Source organism: Argiope bruennichi, chromosome 11 (genome assembly GCF_947563725.1).
Source record: "Argiope bruennichi chromosome 11, qqArgBrue1.1, whole genome shotgun sequence".
NCBI classification, from domain to species: domain Eukaryota; kingdom Metazoa; phylum Arthropoda; class Arachnida; order Araneae; family Araneidae; genus Argiope; species Argiope bruennichi.
This window is the reverse complement of record NC_079161.1, coordinates 69,154,234-69,172,038: the sequence shown is the minus strand read 5'-3', so window position 1 is coordinate 69,172,038 and position 17,805 is coordinate 69,154,234. Positions and strand designations below refer to the sequence as shown.

General features: G+C 36.7%; 3 protein-coding genes and 1 long non-coding RNA gene across 4 annotated transcripts; 2 read left to right on the top strand and 2 right to left on the bottom strand.

Moving 5' to 3' along the window:
* Window positions 1-5,517: 5,517 nt before the first annotated feature.
* On the bottom strand, window positions 5,518-6,081 carry LOC129956620 (uncharacterized). The gene has a single exon (XM_056068553.1). The coding sequence runs from the start codon at window positions 6,079-6,081 to the stop codon at window positions 5,518-5,520; it is 564 nt and encodes a 187-aa protein (XP_055924528.1).
* A 3,626-nt stretch (window positions 6,082-9,707) lies between these two features.
* On the bottom strand, window positions 9,708-11,140 carry LOC129957640 (uncharacterized). Its single transcript, XR_008782803.1, has 3 exons — window positions 10,630-11,140; window positions 10,440-10,518; window positions 9,708-9,823 (listed from the first exon to the last, which is right to left on the bottom strand). It is a non-coding gene; the product is annotated as an uncharacterized LOC129957640 (long non-coding RNA).
* Window positions 11,141-11,351: 211 nt separating this feature from the next.
* LOC129956619 (uncharacterized) lies at window positions 11,352-12,668 on the top strand. The gene has a single exon (XM_056068551.1). The coding sequence runs from the start codon at window positions 11,352-11,354 to the stop codon at window positions 12,666-12,668; it is 1,317 nt and encodes a 438-aa protein (XP_055924526.1).
* Window positions 12,669-15,293: 2,625 nt separating this feature from the next.
* LOC129956618 (uncharacterized) lies at window positions 15,294-16,870 on the top strand. The gene is made up of 2 exons (XM_056068550.1): window positions 15,294-15,891; window positions 15,993-16,870. The coding sequence occupies exons 1-2, from the start codon at window positions 15,294-15,296 to the stop codon at window positions 16,868-16,870; spliced, it is 1,476 nt and encodes a 491-aa protein (XP_055924525.1).
* Window positions 16,871-17,805: the final 935 nt, after the last annotated feature.

The following is a 17,805-nucleotide window of genomic DNA, read 5'->3' as shown; positions in this document are numbered from 1 at the left end:
ATATTTTCTTATTTCGACATTTACACGTTCTGTCGGTGTATACGTTAAAAGACAGTTCTTAACACTGTTCAATATCTTGTTGAATGAATCGCGCAGTTTATTAATTTGGACCTTTTAATACGGCTCTTTCTGGAACAAGTTGAAAGGAGCCGTTCTTTTTTTCTCTGGAACAGTGTTTGAAGCCTCACACACTTTCCAAAGTTCACCGTATGATTAAAAATGCACACGTCTTTTTTTCCCTACAGACATGGCGTCAGCATCCTCATTGATTGGGAAACTGCAAAGTGTACACAAACTCCACAATTCTGGTTTCAGAGACATTTTTTCTTTCATTAGATGTAAAAAACCATTTCTGTCTGTCGAATATGTACTCGAGTTTTCTTTTGAAATGCATTCACTAAAGTGAATAAACCGTTATCAATTGAAACATATGATTGGGTAAAGTACTCATAATCATTTCTTCATTCGTTCGTTCGTTTAAACAGAATTTTTTAGGCTTTTTATCTTAGTGTTAACTCTTGCATTTTTGTCTTGCCAGCTTTAGACAGATACATTTTAGAGAAAAATCGGATTTCAACAACTGAAAGGAAATCTCACACAGCAGTGTAGGAACAAATTCCAAAATGAAGGGACCTTCTTCAAAAGATTGGGAGGAGTCTTATCAAGAAATTGACACTGCTCTAATCATTTCAGTTCTCTATATCAGCCGATCAGAATATTAGAAACAGACAGCAAGTAGAAGGTAAACAGCTCAACCCATTTTTTCGAAAACCATTAAACCCCTCAACTCAGTGACGTCATCTTTAGATCTCCGTCACCATATAGAAGACCCAGTCAATCTCCTAGCCGGAAAAATGAGGAAAACTAGGCGTTGTGACCTTCCTTGGGGATGAGGCCGACAGTGAGTGACAAAAATCCTCCGATTGCAGCAAAGATATCCGGAAACAAAATTGAAGCAGTCATCGACAATGAACCAGTACCTGCCCTTGTGGACTCCGGAGAGTCATTTTCTGTTATCTCGGAAAAGCATCGTTTTCTACTGAAGAAAGTTATGTTTCCAGCAACTAACAATGTTCTTTTAAAAGTCGCCGATGGAAATTACACGAGACCAGTGGGGAAATGTACGCTTCGTCTCGAAATCAATGGCCGACCTCAAGCTTTTGAATTTATTGTTTTGCCGCAATTTAGTCACGATATCATCCTTGGTTGGGACTTTTTGGACGCTTCTCAAGCTGTCATAGATTGTGGCCGTTTGGGAATGTCTTGAAACAAGAGCTCCGAACACCAGCCGTTTATTCACGTTGGAGGAGTATATAATACCTGCTTGTTCTATCAGTAAAATGATCACTGTCTTAGGCCGTAAGAACCTTCGAGCTTACGATGTAATAGTAGCGGGAAATAGGATGCTCGCTCCTCTTGAACAAGGAAGTTGCCATTCCGTCTACTATAGTTACGCTCCTTAATGGTAAGGCACACCTACAGTCCGAAGCCATTCGGATAAAATGATGGGCCACCGCGAAGCAACCCCACCCAGCACAATGGTGCAAGACTAACTGTTGATAACTTTCATTATTCCTCAGACCAGAAGAATATAAATTTAATTTCCAATCACCGTGCTCCAATACTGATTAATATCTAACAGTACTTTTATTGTATGCGACAAATAACTAATGTACTAATAGACTATTACAGCGATATCACAATAAATTCTAACTTAATAATCGGAACATGAATATACATTCTACAAAGTAATAAAACACAAAATTGACTAAAACAATCCAAAAACTACGACATTTAAAGGGAAAAAAGAATGATGAACTTGATGAAGATTGGTGAGAACACCGAAAAATCAACATATAATTTAAAAGAGTAATTAACAAAGAAAAAAAAAACCAAAAATCAATTAGGGCTAGACATTTCCATTTTCTGGGGTTTAGCAATAATTTGAGAAGCACTAGAGCGAAAAGATGGAATTTTAACTAACATTTCAAGTTCCATATTCCTCCATTCTCTTGGCCATTGACTTCGAATATCACTCCAAAGATCACAATACTTTAACACATGTAATATAGTCCCTGAGGCACTTCCACAAGTACAAACAATTGATTTACCAAAGGGCCTTGCTTGATGAGTTCTAAAAGTTCCTTGACCAGTAATGATTTGGTTAATATAAAAGTCCCCATATAATCTATTTACATTTACTTGTATAAATTTCTAGGTCCATTCACCTTTTTTGGAATCTGTCCATCTATCTTCCATTATCTTATTTTTTTTTAATTGTGTAATTGAAGGTCCAAAATTAAAATCAATTCCTTCTTTCATTGTTGCTTCTTTAGCCAAAAAGTCAGCTCTTTCGTTACCAACAATGCCCTTATGGGCTTTCACCCACATTATTTTAATATTTAAATTTGAGTCGACTATTTTTGATTTTAAGTCACTTATTAATTTTCTATCTTCATTAGATGCTTGTAATGTTTCTAATACGGACATTGAAAATCCGATATGATGGAGATATTTAGCCATTTTTTGTGAATAATGTAATCAACTGCAGTTATAATGGCTAAGAGTTCCGCATTGTAAACTATGCTATTATCATTACGTCTAAGCTTCATTTAATCAATCTCAATGCCTTGTTGATAAATAACAATAGCACACCTCACTCGTCCTTCAAGTTTTGATCCATCGGTGTATATTTACGTCCCATCCCTGATTTCATTAAAATAAGTCCATTCTATTTTTTGTGCTTTCCAAGGGACTACTAACGTTACATAATTAAGATTTGTCACTCCATCTAGATGTTCGATTGGTTTTTGTTTTTTTATTATTTCTAATACTGGATTAGAAACTGGATATCCAATGGGGGCATGCACTCAAAACTTGTAAAGCTTTGTTAGAAACAGTACTGTAGCATTTCGCTATTATTTACAAAGATTGCTTCTGGATACTGATCAACTTGTTTATTTTGACGATATCTCTATACCATGATTCGCTTCCATAAAATATAATTTTCTGAATAACGTCCAAATAAATTTTTTTAAACTATTGGTTTTAAACCCCAGGTTGGGTTATCGAAGATGAAAAACAAAATACTGTGCAACGTGCTATCCTCGTGATAAGTGGTAATGAAATGTGATCTTCGACCCCACTCACTCGGTGTTGCCAAACCACGCTATAAGTAAATGAATCACGCTTTCCTAAAAACCGAGCTGGACGCATCAACAACTTTTCCCCCGCCCGGCAGTTGCGGTAAAGCAGTGCGAAGGATACTGGGATACAAGACTCTGGTTGCGATAAGTGAGTGCTCATATCCCGGCATCGCTTGATGCGCCAGCCTGGATTTTAGGAGCTATACTTGCTACTACTCATTCGTTCTGCACTATGCTCTAGGGTTTACTGTCGATACGATATATACGAATGTTTTCTTGGAATCTCGCGCTTTTTTTATATTTGATCATCGGCAGTTCACGACAGCGTGTTTTTTAAATTTCAACGATTTTAACCGTGAACAACCAGCGTATTATCCGCACTGGTAAATAGTCCGCAGCTTCAAAAATTACGGTAATGCTGTACATATAGATTTACTTATATTATACAGAAATAATCAAATATTAAAAGAAATGAATCTTTTTAATAAAGTATGCTATTTTTAATATTTCCTTACTTTTTTTTATAATGAATTTAAAAAGAGGGAGTAATTTTTTCTCAGTAAATATATTTCTGGGCAATGTAGCATTTTCCTAGCACTTAAAATTTAAAATCCCGATGGAATTAAAAAAAATTTCAATGTTAAATAGATTAATAGAATTTACTTATTGGCAATAAATCAGACTTATGATTAAGTTAACTCATGAAAACCATTTTTGCACTCATCCTTCTTTGGTTTTTGCTTGGCGCAGTATGGCCAGATATGGCTTTTGCGCCATAAAACATCACAAAACCAACCAACCTTCTTTGGTTTTTGCTTGGCGCAGTATGGCCAGATATGGCTTTTGCGCCATAAAACATCACAAAACCAACCAACCTTCTTTGGTTTTTGCTTGGCGCAGTATGGCCAGATATGGCTTTTGCGCCATAAAACATCACAAAACCAACCAACCTTCTTTGGTTTTTGCTTGGCGCAGTATGGCCAGATATGGCTTTTGCGCCATAAAACATCACAAAACCAACCAACCTTCTTTGGTTTTTGCTTGGCGCAGTATGGCCAGATATGGCTTTTGCGCCATAAAACATCACAAAACCAACCAACCTTCTTTGGTTTATAGATTCATTTTCATTTATAACTTCTTTAATTTCTTAAGCCATCAAACTCCAAATTTTGATCCCAAAGATTATTACTATTACAGATTTAAACTTATAAACAATAGACATTGAACAATTAAATAAGTATTAAAAAATACTAATTTTTCACCTAACTGATGTGCTTAACATAATTTGAAGAGGAGTACAGATTTTTTGCCAATCTTTTTTGAAATCTTACTTCTACACTTCAATTAGTAAAACATATGCTTATATAAATCCTTAAATAAGGTATTGTTTAGAATTTTAAATACAAAAAAAAACGCCTCTAATATCACAAAAATTCATTTTGATTGGATTTTTTTATAATCTGCAACTAATTATCGTTTAATTTAAAATATTTTTTTCCGTTTAATATATATATATATATATTTAAATACCATTCTAAATTGCATAATAAATTATTTTGCTCTCAGAAAAGGAGGAAGCACAAAATTTATCACTTTTGACCCATTTTTTAAAGAATAATATCTACTATAATAATAATAAAGATGAATGTTTGTGTTTTGAGCCTCTACAGATCACTTGACCTATACTATCAAATTAGACATATAATTTATATTAAATACAACCAATATCTTGACAAACCAGCCTGTCGGCAAAGGCAGCTAATATATAATAAAACTGATAATTAAGTTTTAAATTTTAGTATATAATATTTTTTTTATTGGCTGTATTTCTAAATTAAATTTGGATGAACATAATCACGGCTTTTATATTTTCTTCTACTAACAGTGTTTATTTAGATGCGCTTGATTTTACAATGATCAAATTCTTATTATATCTTAATACTTTAGAATTCTAAATATTAACCTTTATGATTTACTAATTTTTTCAGCAAATGAAAATATTAAAGATTATTTTATGAATAAAAATTAATATTTACATTTCAAATCAAAATTTCAATTATATGTAGGGGAGAGTGGCTCACCTTGGGACGCTTTTTTTTTCTCAAAATTTTTTATATTGATGAATTATTTTCAAATTTTTACCTTGTATTTGTTTAACCTTTGCCTACATTATTTCACAGATTTTAATCTTGAACCCATTATAGAAAATGTTAAAAAAATATTTTGTAAACTTGTACTTTGTTCACCTACACATTCTGCAACATCATAAATTGATATAGGCCTCCCAGCATGATTAACCTGCCATTGACTACAAGCTCTATTATAATGTACTTTAAAAGAGCTAAACACTGTGCGGTCCAAAGGTTGAAGTTTATGACTCGTGTGAAGGGGGTAAAGTGAGCATAATAATTCCATTTTCTTTGCAGAAGTCGATAGCTTCAATAGTTATATGTGTGTTATGATTATCTAAGATTAAAATAATACTGTTATCTTTGGATGCTTTAACATACTTCAGAAAGTGTTTGAGATAAAGCATAAATATTTGTGGTGAAGACCATCCACTTGGATTTGCAGCCGCAATAGATCCAGGTGGTGCTCCTTTCAACATATGATCCTTGAAAAACTTTCTGGGGAAAACCAAAAGTGGGGGAACTGAGTTGCCAATTGCATTTACAGCAGAAATAATAGTAACAAGTTTCCCACGCTCTCCGGATGTCATTTGACCAACTTGTTTTATGCCTTTTCCAGCAATAACTTTAGGTGGAACATGTACAGTTGTAATTCCCGATTCATCAAGATTATAAATCTCACTAGCCCTAAAGTTCTGACGATGAAGAATTGCTTCTAAGTTATCATAAAACTTATTTAGATTCTCTTTTGTAAAGCTGGTGGCACGGGAAAGACTAGTTGCTTCTGGTTTTCGAAGAGAAAACATCACACTATGTCTTCTTTTAAATCCTATGTACCAGTCCTTTCCAGCTTTTTTTTCATGCTCCCAGCTTGAGGGAATATTCTTTTTATTTGCTCAAGCATATTCATATGCAAGGGTACGTGCATCATTAATTGTTAGTCCATAGTGATATTTCGAAGCTTGTAAAATGTAATCTACTAGTTTTTTTTTCCCCTCATCGTCGGTGAATATTTTTCGACTTTGAATCTTTGATACGTACTTTCAGTGGACTACTAGTACTTTTCAGAGTTGTCTTACTAACATTGTAGACTGCAGCAGCTTCCCTAAAAGACATTTCTCTTGATAAAACTTTTGCAGCAGCTTTCTGAATATTGTTACCAGGAACTGTTTCGTTTCTTAGTTTTCTCTTTCTTAGTTTTCTAGTTTATTCTAGTTTATTCTTAGTTTTTATCGGCTATTCATTCCGAGGTTAGTTTGAATCCGTAAAAAAAGAGAGAAAAATTACTATCGAAAAACGAAATAGTTAGTTTCTGCATAGGAATAGCGTTTCCTACATCACCGACAGAGCTAAGCAGAGGCTTTCGACTGTGACGTCACGAATTCAACCTTTTGGCTTCCTGCATAGCTACTTCTGTTAATCGTTTTCGCGCACGGCCTCGTTTTAGCTCGGATGTAGACATATTGCGTCGTTGTTGCTTAATATTTAGGGAAGAGTTTTTGAAAATTGCTGATGTAGATCCGTTCCAGTAAATTCTTACACTATGCTACTACTAATAATAATACTAAAATAATAATAATAAATGGTTTATTATTTCTTAAATGTATTTGTTACATTTTTTTTAAGTACGTCACTATTGCATCAGCTTGCATGGCTGCGTATAGAAACGGTCACATGAAAGACGACACGATCGCAATGGTGCCTACACATGGCTATAGTAGTGGGAAGAATTACTGCCCTGATGCGATTCGTTGGCTGGATTATATATCTTCTTGTGAAGGTAGAGAAATCCAGTATTCACTAAATAAGAATGGCGAAAGAAAAATCGCAGGTGTCTTAGTAGATGAATATTCTGAAGAGACATACTGTCCCACTAGTTTTAAATTGACTCCACAAATTGGAAATGACGCTTGGTGTTATATCCAATTCCCTAGCAACCTGAGCTTGGGACTGGCTTGCCTCAAGTATACCCACAATTCTCCACCTCATACCGTCGTCTAAACGATGATGTTCACTCATTTCCCCTAAAAACCAGCAAGAAACAACACGATTATTCAAAAGGAGACTTTTGGATTTTGGCGGCTGGACTACTGGGGCTGGTCAGTAGAGAGACTACTGAACAGGATGTTGAAGCTGGCAAGGAGAGGTTGTTGGATTGGATGTTGGAGCTAGGGAGGAGAGGTCGCTGCGCTGGTTGCTAGTTTTGGCTAGTGGGCAGCTTGTTGGTGCTGGCAAGGAGAGGTTGTTTGGCAGATGGTTGAGTGTGGCAGATAGAAGGATGTTGACTCTTTTGGGGGTGAATTTGCTATGGATGTTGAAATTTTGGAAGTTGTTTTTGACTGGGTAAGATTGGGAAGTTGGTGGCTGGAGGCTCGTGCTATTGGGTGAAGAGGATGTCCTCGTTTGCTTGCAGGAACCTTACTAGTTGGATAATTTTTGTTCCGAGATATTTTATTGCTCATTATTCTTTTCCACCAGGTTGACTCTAGGTGTTGTGATGGCTTGTTGAAGTGGTAACTAGTAGTTAATGGACAGCTTCTGGCGTAGTGAAAAGGGGTGCCCTCCTTGCCACAGCCGCAAGTACTGTTGTTGCGAAGGTGGAATCGGTGAAGGTAGGAGGGGAAGGGACCATGCCCTGTTACAAACATGATCTCCCTTTCCCATCCGGATTGAGTTGTTTTGACTTTCGGGACGATCGTGTAGGTGGATCTTCCCGTTTCTCCTGCATTCCACTCTTCTTGACATCTTTTTACTAATATTGAATTGAGATGTTTTTTGAGTTGGGAATCGGGATGTTAATGGGGGTTCCTTCTATTGTTGCTCTCTTTGCCAGTTGGTCTGCGAGCTCATTTCCTTTGTTTGCAGCTTGGGCTTTAACCCAGCCTAATTTAATGTGATTGGTTTTGAGATCTTGAATATCTTGGGCTATTGTGCTATTGGTTTTTATGGCTTTGATTGAGTGGAGGCTTGACTCGCTGTCTGTCCAGATTTTGGTGGGTTGGTTCTGGTGTTAGGACCAGCGGCACGCTTCTTTGATGGCGGTTAGTTCTGCTTGGAAAACCGAATTTTCGTTTTTTAGCTTCCCCACCCATTCTTCCTGTACTTCATCATTGATGAGTATGCAGAACGCGCATCCCGTCTGGTCATCGAGGTGGGAGCCATCTGTAAAAATATTGATCTCGTCCTGGGGTGCGAATGCCTTGGCGGTTGATACTTTGTCTTCCAGTTGAAAGTCTGCTGTGTGGAATTTCGCTGAGGATGGTTTTTCTTCGTAATCAGAGGGTTTAAAATGACTCCCATCTAAGGATGTTTCCATATTAAGTCTTGTTGTCTTTACATAAGTCGTTTCTAGTTCGGCTTTTAGACAGAGCGGAAAAGATCCCTCTATTACCTGAAGTGCGGCTGTTGGGGTGGTTGAGTAGGCTCTGCTGATGTTTAGCAGCAACTTTCTGTGGATGGAGTTGAGGGCTCGTTTTTGCCTTGCAGAGAGGGTGGCTGCCCATGCTACTGAGCCATGTAGGATCATTCTCTCTGCAATGGTCTTATATAGGATTTTTCTTTGGTCTTTTTTGAGGCCCCAGTTGGATCCGGCAACCCTTCCAATCCTTTGTATAAGATTGGATGACTTTGTCTTTATAGTTTAGAATCAATATAGATGCTGATTTTAAAAAATTTACCAAAGATGGTTATTTTAAAAACCTCTCAAAGGTGGTGATTTTAAAAAAACTTCCAAAGATGGTTATTTTAAAACCTCTCAAAGTTGATGATATTAAAATAAATTCCATTAATTAACGTTAAATTTTTTTTGAAAATATAAAAATTACATCTTTGCGTTGCATAAAATTATTCAAATTTGGTTCAATGTTTTTTCAAACCATGCTTATAATATTTAATAATCTTTTTATCATTTAGATTTCTTTTTACAAAAAAAAAATGGATTCAATATCGAATCTCAATTTTTTAAAAGAAATAATTTAGCTATTTTTATAAAAGGGTAATAATTGTAACTTGAAATTATACATTTTTCCCAAACACAGAGAATTTTATTTAATCGCATTAGATTTCTTTACAAAAAAAAATACATTGAATATCGAGTCTCAATTTTTAAAAGACGTTTCATATTATTCTTATTTGAAGAATTTTAATCATATTTCAAAATTATTGTACAATTAAAAATTTTTTAGAATAAGATTTATATAATATCGTTTGAAATTTTTATTAAAAAAACAGTTTTACATTTAAAATTCTAACTAAATAATTTCTGAATTATTATATCTTTGTACAATAATAAAAAATTTTTAGAATAACATTTATATGATATTTTTTGAAATTTTTTAAAAAAATGTATATACTTATTTATAAAAAAAACACAATATACAATTAAAAAATATTATTTATTTTTAAATTCTTTGAAAATCTTATTTGTAAAATTCTCCAATGCCTCTGTATATCTGCTTGTTATTATCATTTATTTTTATTCTTTGAAAATCTTCGTAAGTCTCCAGTACCTCTATATGTCTGCTTGTTATAATTAAGTCCTTCACGTTTCTGAAAAAAAAAATAACAAAATTATAAATTAATTTACAAGTGCGATTTAATGTGACATTAAATTTGAGACTAGAATTATTTTTTTATTTGAGCAATAAATTAGCTGTCTTTTGTATGAATGGTAATTCATACATTCAACATAACCTTATTTTCCATTCGAGTATATTCTATTATAAGGAGTTTTGGATCATTAGGAATGAATATATCTACCACAATTGCACATTTCTCAAATAATCAATTTATATACCATGTTATGTAACTAAATATACAAAAGATTAATAAATAAAACTACAGGTATCATAATATCTACCACAATTGCACATTTCTTAATTGCAACAAATAATCAATTTATATATCATGTTATGTAACTATATGTACAAAAGGTTAATAAATAAAAATACAGATATCATATATTTAAGTAATTTTATCAATAATTGTATTTTTTATTGTATTCTATTATAAAGCGCAAATTGTTAAAACACTCCGCGGTAAGATGCCGTATGAAGAGCAATCGTTCGGTGAATGAAATTAATTCTTCCCTACTTTAGGCTTAAGTGCGCTCGCCGTGCAGTTATTACATATGAATATATTTATAAGTAATTCTTTATGTACTTACTTGTTTTTCATGTAATACCTTAACATGGAAATTACGTCTTGATATATTTTATTCTTTACAGAAGGATTTAAATCCTTAACTGAAATAAAAAAAGTGCAAGTATAAAATATTCAGTTTCCTCTCAATCGGATAAGCATTATGACACCACATAAGAAACAATTATTTACATAAGAAACAATAATGTACTTACAATTTTTCCTTCCTCTATCCTCGGAGCTGCTGTCCGAGTCGGAATCATTGTAATCTTAAATTGAAAAGGCAATATAAATTAAATATTATATAATATATTGGCACATATACTATGAGTTTTTTCGTACAAAAATCTCAAACAACACAGTAAGATATAATTCAAACTTGGTGATTAAAGTGTAAAACATATAATTGATATAAAAAATACTTACAATGATCCTTTTTATCGACCTTGCATACTGCTCCTAAAATTCAATACCCCTCAGGGGCTCACCTACTATAGGTGAGTACGGGTGTCCCAATCCCGAGGTTCCCAGGGATCTTTACTCCCTTTATGTTTACTCTACACTGCGCCTTCTGCTGTCTCCTTTATTCTTCTTTCCCTCGAGGGTAGGCGAGGGAGCTCACCATGAGAAGCTGTCGCCGCTCTGTTTGCTTCCTGCTTCTCATGGACAGCAAAAAACCCCACGTGTTTGCCGTGCGTGGCGACCCATTAGACGGGCGGTGCACTGTGGTCCCCGGTGTATCAATCGGCCGGTAACTAGCAACCTGAGTTACTAGTCTGCTAGGGATCAAGCGAAGGGGTTACTCCTTGGGCTTGGCGTTAAAGGTGGTCACTGTCCCCGGGGGTAACTCCGAGCGTATAGGTTCCGGCTAGCGCTAGGGTAAGCGCCGAGGCTGGGAATGGCCAGAGCCGGTGGCTGCCTTCCCTTGTTGGACTCCATGGTGGGTGGTGCCGTCGGGGCCCGAAGCCCCATCAATATCGTATGGGCAAAAAAAAACCGTTCTCCCTTCAGTGAGCGTCAAATGTTAACTAATCAAAATCAAACCTTATCACATTTCGATACATTTTTTACCATTAAAAGAGTTTCCGATTCCAAAGATACTTTTCACTCGGTATCACCATTTCTTGTACAAAAAGCCATAGTAGTCGGTGATGTTGCAGGTATACGTAAACTGCGTTCTGGGGACTTGCTTATAGAAGTTAATTCTAAGAAGCAAGCACAGCAAATAACCAAACTAAAAGCATTAGCTACAATACCAGCTACTGTTTCCCCTCACTCTTCCTTAAATTATTCAAAAGGTGTCATAACCTGTGGAGAGCTGTACAATGTTTCTCTGGAAGAAATATCTAAAGGATTTCAACAGCAAGGAGTTACTCATGTACGCCGCATAACCATTCGGCGGGATGGGCAACTCATTAATACAAAACATCTCATCCTCACTTTCCATTCGCCTAAACTGCCTGAATTTGTAAACGCCGGATATCTGAAATTACCTGTTAGAGCATATATACCCAATCCCTTAAGATGTTTCCAATGTCAACGTTTCGGCCACTCCATAGCTAATTGCCGCGGGACAGTAACTTGTGCCCGATGTGCTGAAAAAGGTCATGAAAGCCAGGAGTGCACTGCGCCAGAAAAGTGCGTCAATTGTGGTGAAGATCATGCTTCCTTTTCGAGACTTTGCAAACGTTGGACTCTCGAGAAACAAATAACCACTCTTAAGTTCAAAGAAAACATTACATATCCTGAAGCTAGACGTAAAATACTAGCTCAAACACCTACGCCTGGTTTAACCTATGCTTCTGTGGTACAGAAACAGTTTTGTGTAAACTGTTCTTGTCCGAATTGTGTAAAATCTGCCACACACACAAAAACACTTGAAAAATCAACTGATTCAGAAACAGAGCATTCCACAAACAATGAAATTGAATTATCGAAACTTGACAAACCTAAAAGAAATAAAACAAAATCTGGAAAGCATTTGAAATTACAACTCTCAAAACGCGGTCTTTCTCCACAGGATATTAGAACAAAACTTAGAAAATCAACCTTGCGCAATTCTGTTTCTTTGGGACTCGCAAATCAAGGTGCAGTCCACAAAGACCTAACGTCCATTTTTGGTGGCACATCCAAAAATGTAGACCTAATCGCACTTCATCCATCTGAAGAGGATGAAGAACTTAAAATGAGTTGCGATGCTTCTCAACTTCTCAACACTGTTCCTAATCCTTTACTTGAAGCAAAAGTTACTTAATGGGTACCTTCGTTTCATGGAATTGTCGTGGCCTTCGGTCCAAATTGAATGACATTAAGACCATCCTTAACAACTTTCATCCAATCTGTTTTGGTGTTCAGGAGACCTTCTTGACACCTAATATCCCCATCAAAATACGCGGTTATAACTGTGCTCGTAAAGATGCAGAAACAGCATCTCATCCTTCTGGTGGAGTTTGTATTTTCACGTCGAATTTATATCCGAGTACACCTCTCCTATTACACACTTCTCTGCAGGCTGTGGCTGTTCAGGTTCATACAAGAATTTTGGTCACAGTCTGCTACATTTACTTACCGCCTCATGATGTCATTCGTCAGCAAGATCTTGATAACCTTGTGGACCAACTTCCTTCTCCATTTATTATACTTGGAGATTTTAACGGCCATAGTACGTTGTGGGGTTCGGAAAGTACAAATTCTCGTGGGCAACAGATAGAACAGTTTATTTCTAATAATTGTCTCTGTTTGCTCAATAATGAAGAGAAGACGTACTTCCATGAACCCACACGTAGCTTCCATAGCCTTGATCTAGCCATGTGCTCTCCTGAACTCTTGCCGGTATTGAACTTTGCAGTTAGCAAAGATCTACATAATAGTGACCATTTCCCTATTATTGTCTCCCATGCTGATAGCGGCGGTGCGACTCTCTGTCCTCCGCGTTTTCTATTCCAGCGGGCAGACTGGGATACTTTCACTCAATTGGCAGATATTACAGAGACCATGGTCAGTACTTTCGACATTACGGAAGCAATGCAACTTGTTATTGACACCATATTAAACGCCGCAAATGCCACCATTCCAAAGACCTCCCCACGTCTCAGAAAATTTCGCAGACCGTGGTGGAATGAGGCTTGTCGCGACAGCCACAAGCAGCAGAAAAAACTATGGAACATCTTTCGGAGGTACCCGACAACTGAAAATCTCATTGCTTTTAAAAGAGCCAAAGCGCTAGCTCGTCGCATTCGTCGTCAGAGTCAGAGGGACTCCTGGATTAAATTTGTATCGTCCATTACATCATCGACCTCCAGCAAACAGTTGTGGAAAAAAGTAAAGGCTGCTAATGGTATTTATTGTGAATCTTCCATTCCTGTTTTAAATACAGGAAGTGGGATACATTCTGCCCCATTAGAAGTTGCCAATATTCTGGGCCAAGCATTCGCACAAGTTTCCGCAATTGATTCTTATGGTCCTCAGTTTCTGGCGATTAAGAATCCCGCGGAACAGTTGCCTCTGCTTTTTAATGACCGTCGCAAGTTTTCATCTAATATATAAAATTCTCGTGTCACAGTTTTCGTTGCCATACTCCTCCGAAACGGCTTGACCGATTTTGATGAAATTTTTTGTGCTTATCCGGTATCTATGAGAATCGGCCAACATCTATTTTTCATCCCCCTAAATGTTAGGGGTAGTCCACCCCTAAATTTTTTATTTTTATTTTTTAGACAAAATTTTTAATTTCTATTTTTTTATGATACAACATACAAAAATACATACAATCCTCAATTTTCCCCCTTCTACGATCCACCCTTATTTTTTAATAGCCATTTTAGTAATTTAATCATTTTTCCTCTCCGGTCGAAAACTGATCAATCGTCATTTAATTAGTTATCCCCGCCAGATGTCTACAGGTGTCACTTCTGACCCAGTAAACAGCACGGAGTAGGGATGAGAACGAAGCCGCTCTCCTTTCTTGCTCACTCCCTACACAGTTGTCGGCCATCATTATTGTTTATGCATCAAGTGTAGTAGTAACGTTGACAATTATTATTTTGCTATCTCAGTGTAACTCTCATATTAACTTTTAATCATTCCTATTTTATCAATAATAATTAAATTATCAATTTTGAGTGTATTTTGCACGATTAGTTAATCAAGTGATTTTATAACCTCAAAAGTACTCAACACGTGACACGAGCTTCCAATAACAACGGATTTTGTGTTGGTAAGTATACTTTTTTTTATTTATATCGAAAATGTTGTTCATCTTATAAAAATGTAATTTTAATTTAATTTTATTAAAAAAATGTAATTGAACAATTAAGATTTTCATAGTTTCAATTTTTACAGTGAGCAATGCCAAGAAAACGCAAAGGGGCTGATTTGAGCCGCAGTACAAGTAAAGCTCGAAACTTGCGAAATAGCAGATCCGAAAGAACAGAAGAACAAATCCAGCAACAAAATACTGATGCAAGTGTCAGAATGGCGCAATTGCATCAAGAAGAGCCAGAAGATACACGAGCTGAACGCAATGAAGTCAGAAGATTAGAACAACGACAATCACGCCGTTTCACAGTCAATAGACGAAGAACAAATGACCAACAACGACAACAGGTACATCGAGCATTTATATCTGATTCATTCCTGCGTCTAGCATTCCAGTATGAGCCCGATATTGAATATTATGCTCATTCAAAAGTGGTAATTGGTGCTATGGACAAGGAATGTCCGCATTGTCATGCTCTGAAATTCAAAAATGAGCCAGCTGGGATGTGTTGCGCGTCAGGAAAAGTGCAACTACCTGAAATTGAACGGCTTACTTATCGGCACGGATCCAGATTCTAACGTGTTCCTGAAGTCAATTCGAAGATTCAATTCATGCTTTCAAATGACATCGTTCGGAGCAACAGAAATAGTTCGAAATACTAATGCAAATGGTCAACAATTCAATTCTACATTCAAAATCAGAGGCCAAGTTTATCATAAAATGGGCTCACTGCTGCCAATGCCAAACGAACCACATAAATTCTTACAAATCTACTTTATGGGCGGCGAGGATTCCGGGAGCGCACTTGCCAATCGCGTGAATGCACGTTGTGATTATAACCACCTTGATTCACTTTATGCCAGGCGCATCGTCAGCGAGCTAGATGCTCTTTTGAACGAGCACAACGAGTTGTTGAAAATATTCAAATCACATATGCACCAATTACAAAGCGATAATCACGCTATCGTCATTAATCCTGATAAAACACCAGCTGGAGAGCATATTCGTAGATTCAATGCACCCGTTGTTGATGATGTTGCTGGAATCATGGTTGGCGATTGTACAGCTGCACGAGAAATTCTGATTCGTAAAAGAAATAATAATCTTCAGTTCATTGCTGACACACATCGTTCATATGACGCTCTCCAATATCCGCTAATATTCTGGAAGGGACAAGACGGATATTGCATAAACATAAAACAACGTGAACCCGTATCAGGTACTTCATTGATTATTAATTTGATCATTAATCATTTAACAAAACAATTAAATTATTGAACGTAATAAATTTAAATTAATTTTTATGAACAAATATTACAGGAGCTGAAACAAACAAGAACGTTAGCTCAAAGGATTATTATGCGTACCGATTAATGATTAGACGTGGCCTGGACAACGTCATTTTACGATGTCGTGAGCTTTGTCAACAATTCATGGTCGACATGTACGCGAAGATTGAGAGCGAACGACTACGATACTTACGATATAATCAACAAAAGCTGCGCGCGGAAGAGTACATTCATTTGCGAGACGCTATCAACAACAACGCCGACGTCGCCGAAATTGGTAACCATGTCATTTTACCATCATCGTACGTAGGCAGTCCACGTCATATGCAAGAATATATACAGGATGCTCTGACTTGCGTGCGCGAATATGGACGACCATGTTTATTTATCACGTTCACATGTAATCCAAAATGGCCAGAGATTACATCTTTGCTGCTGCCTGGCCAAAATGCAATACATCGCCATGACATTACAGCACGTGTGTTCAGACAAAAGTTTAAGTCTTTAATAAGTTTCATTACTAAATCACATGTATTTGGTCCCACACGTTGCTGGATGTATTCGGTTGAGTGGCAAAAGCGAGGATTACCTCATGCACACATTTTGGTTTGGTTCATCGACAAAATCCGTCCTGAAGAAATCGGTAGTATCATTTCTGCGGAAATTCCAGATCCATCCACTGACCAACTGCTGTTTGATATTGTTACAACAAACATGATTCATGGTCCATGTGGTACTCTTAATAGTTCATCGCCTTGCATGGCTGATGGAAAATGTACTAAAAATTTCCCTAAAGATTTTACCAATGATACGGTCACAAAAGTCGACGGATACCCAATATATCTTCGAAGAAATCCTGAAAATGGCGGACAGTCATTTATTAAAAATATCATCAACACAGACATTTGATACTAACAATCGTTGGGTGGTGCCATATTCGCCTCTGCTGAGCAAGACATATAATGCTCATATTAATGTTGAGTTCTGCAGTTCTGTGAAGAGCATCAAATACATTTGCAAGTATGTCCATAAAGGCAGTGATATGGCTGTGTTTAGAGTGGAAAATACTAATGTGAATGCTCCTCCAGTGAATAAAAACGATGAAATAACGCTCTACCAAATTGGTCGGTACATCAGCTCCAATGAAGCTGCTTGGCGTATCTTTGGTTTTCCAATTCATGAACGGGATCCAGCAGTTGTTCAGTTAGCCATCCATCTTGAAAACGGTCAGCGTGTATTTTTCACGAACGAGACAGCGATTGATCGTGCAATAAATCCACCTAAAACTACACTCACTGCATTTTTTGAATTGTGTAATCGTGCGGATGATTTTGGTGCCTTTGCACGAACATTACTCTATTCACAAGTACCACGCTATTTCACATGGACTCAAACAAAAACATGGATGCCCCGCAAGCAAGGCTCACCAGTTGCTGCATGTCTCAATTTATTTAAATCAAACGCCTTGGGGCGATTATTTACAGTCAATCCAAGACACACGGAGTGCTTTTATCTTCGACTGTTGTTGGTTAATGTTACTGGCCCATTATCATTTCAAGATATACGTAAAGTGAATGGGCAACAATATCCAACGTATAAAGATGCATGCCTTGCACTCGGCTTGCTGGAAGACGACAACCAGTGGGAATGCATGCTTGCTGAAGCTGCATTGAACTGTACAGCAATACAAATTCGTCTACTATTCGCTATAGTGTTGACTACATGTTTCCCAGCCCGAGCACAGATATTATGGGAAAATCACAAAGATTCAATGACTGATGATATATTGCATCAACATCGTATACGGTGCCACGATCTAACCATAACATTCTGCGACGAAATGT

Bases quoted from the DNA above. Each gene is read 5' to 3' on its own strand.
- LOC129956620 (XM_056068553.1), bottom strand. From the start codon at position 6,081: ATGTTTTCTCTTCGAAAACCAGAAGCAACTAGTCTTTCCCGTGCCACC.
- LOC129956619 (XM_056068551.1), top strand. From the start codon at position 11,352: ATGGTGGGTGGTGCCGTCGGGGCCCGAAGCCCCATCAATATCGTATGG.
- LOC129956618 (XM_056068550.1), top strand. From the start codon at position 15,294: ATGACATCGTTCGGAGCAACAGAAATAGTTCGAAATACTAATGCAAAT. The intron at 15,892-15,992 runs GTACTTCATTGA...CAAATATTACAG, and splicing joins ACAACGTGAACCCGTATCAG to GAGCTGAAACAAACAAGAAC.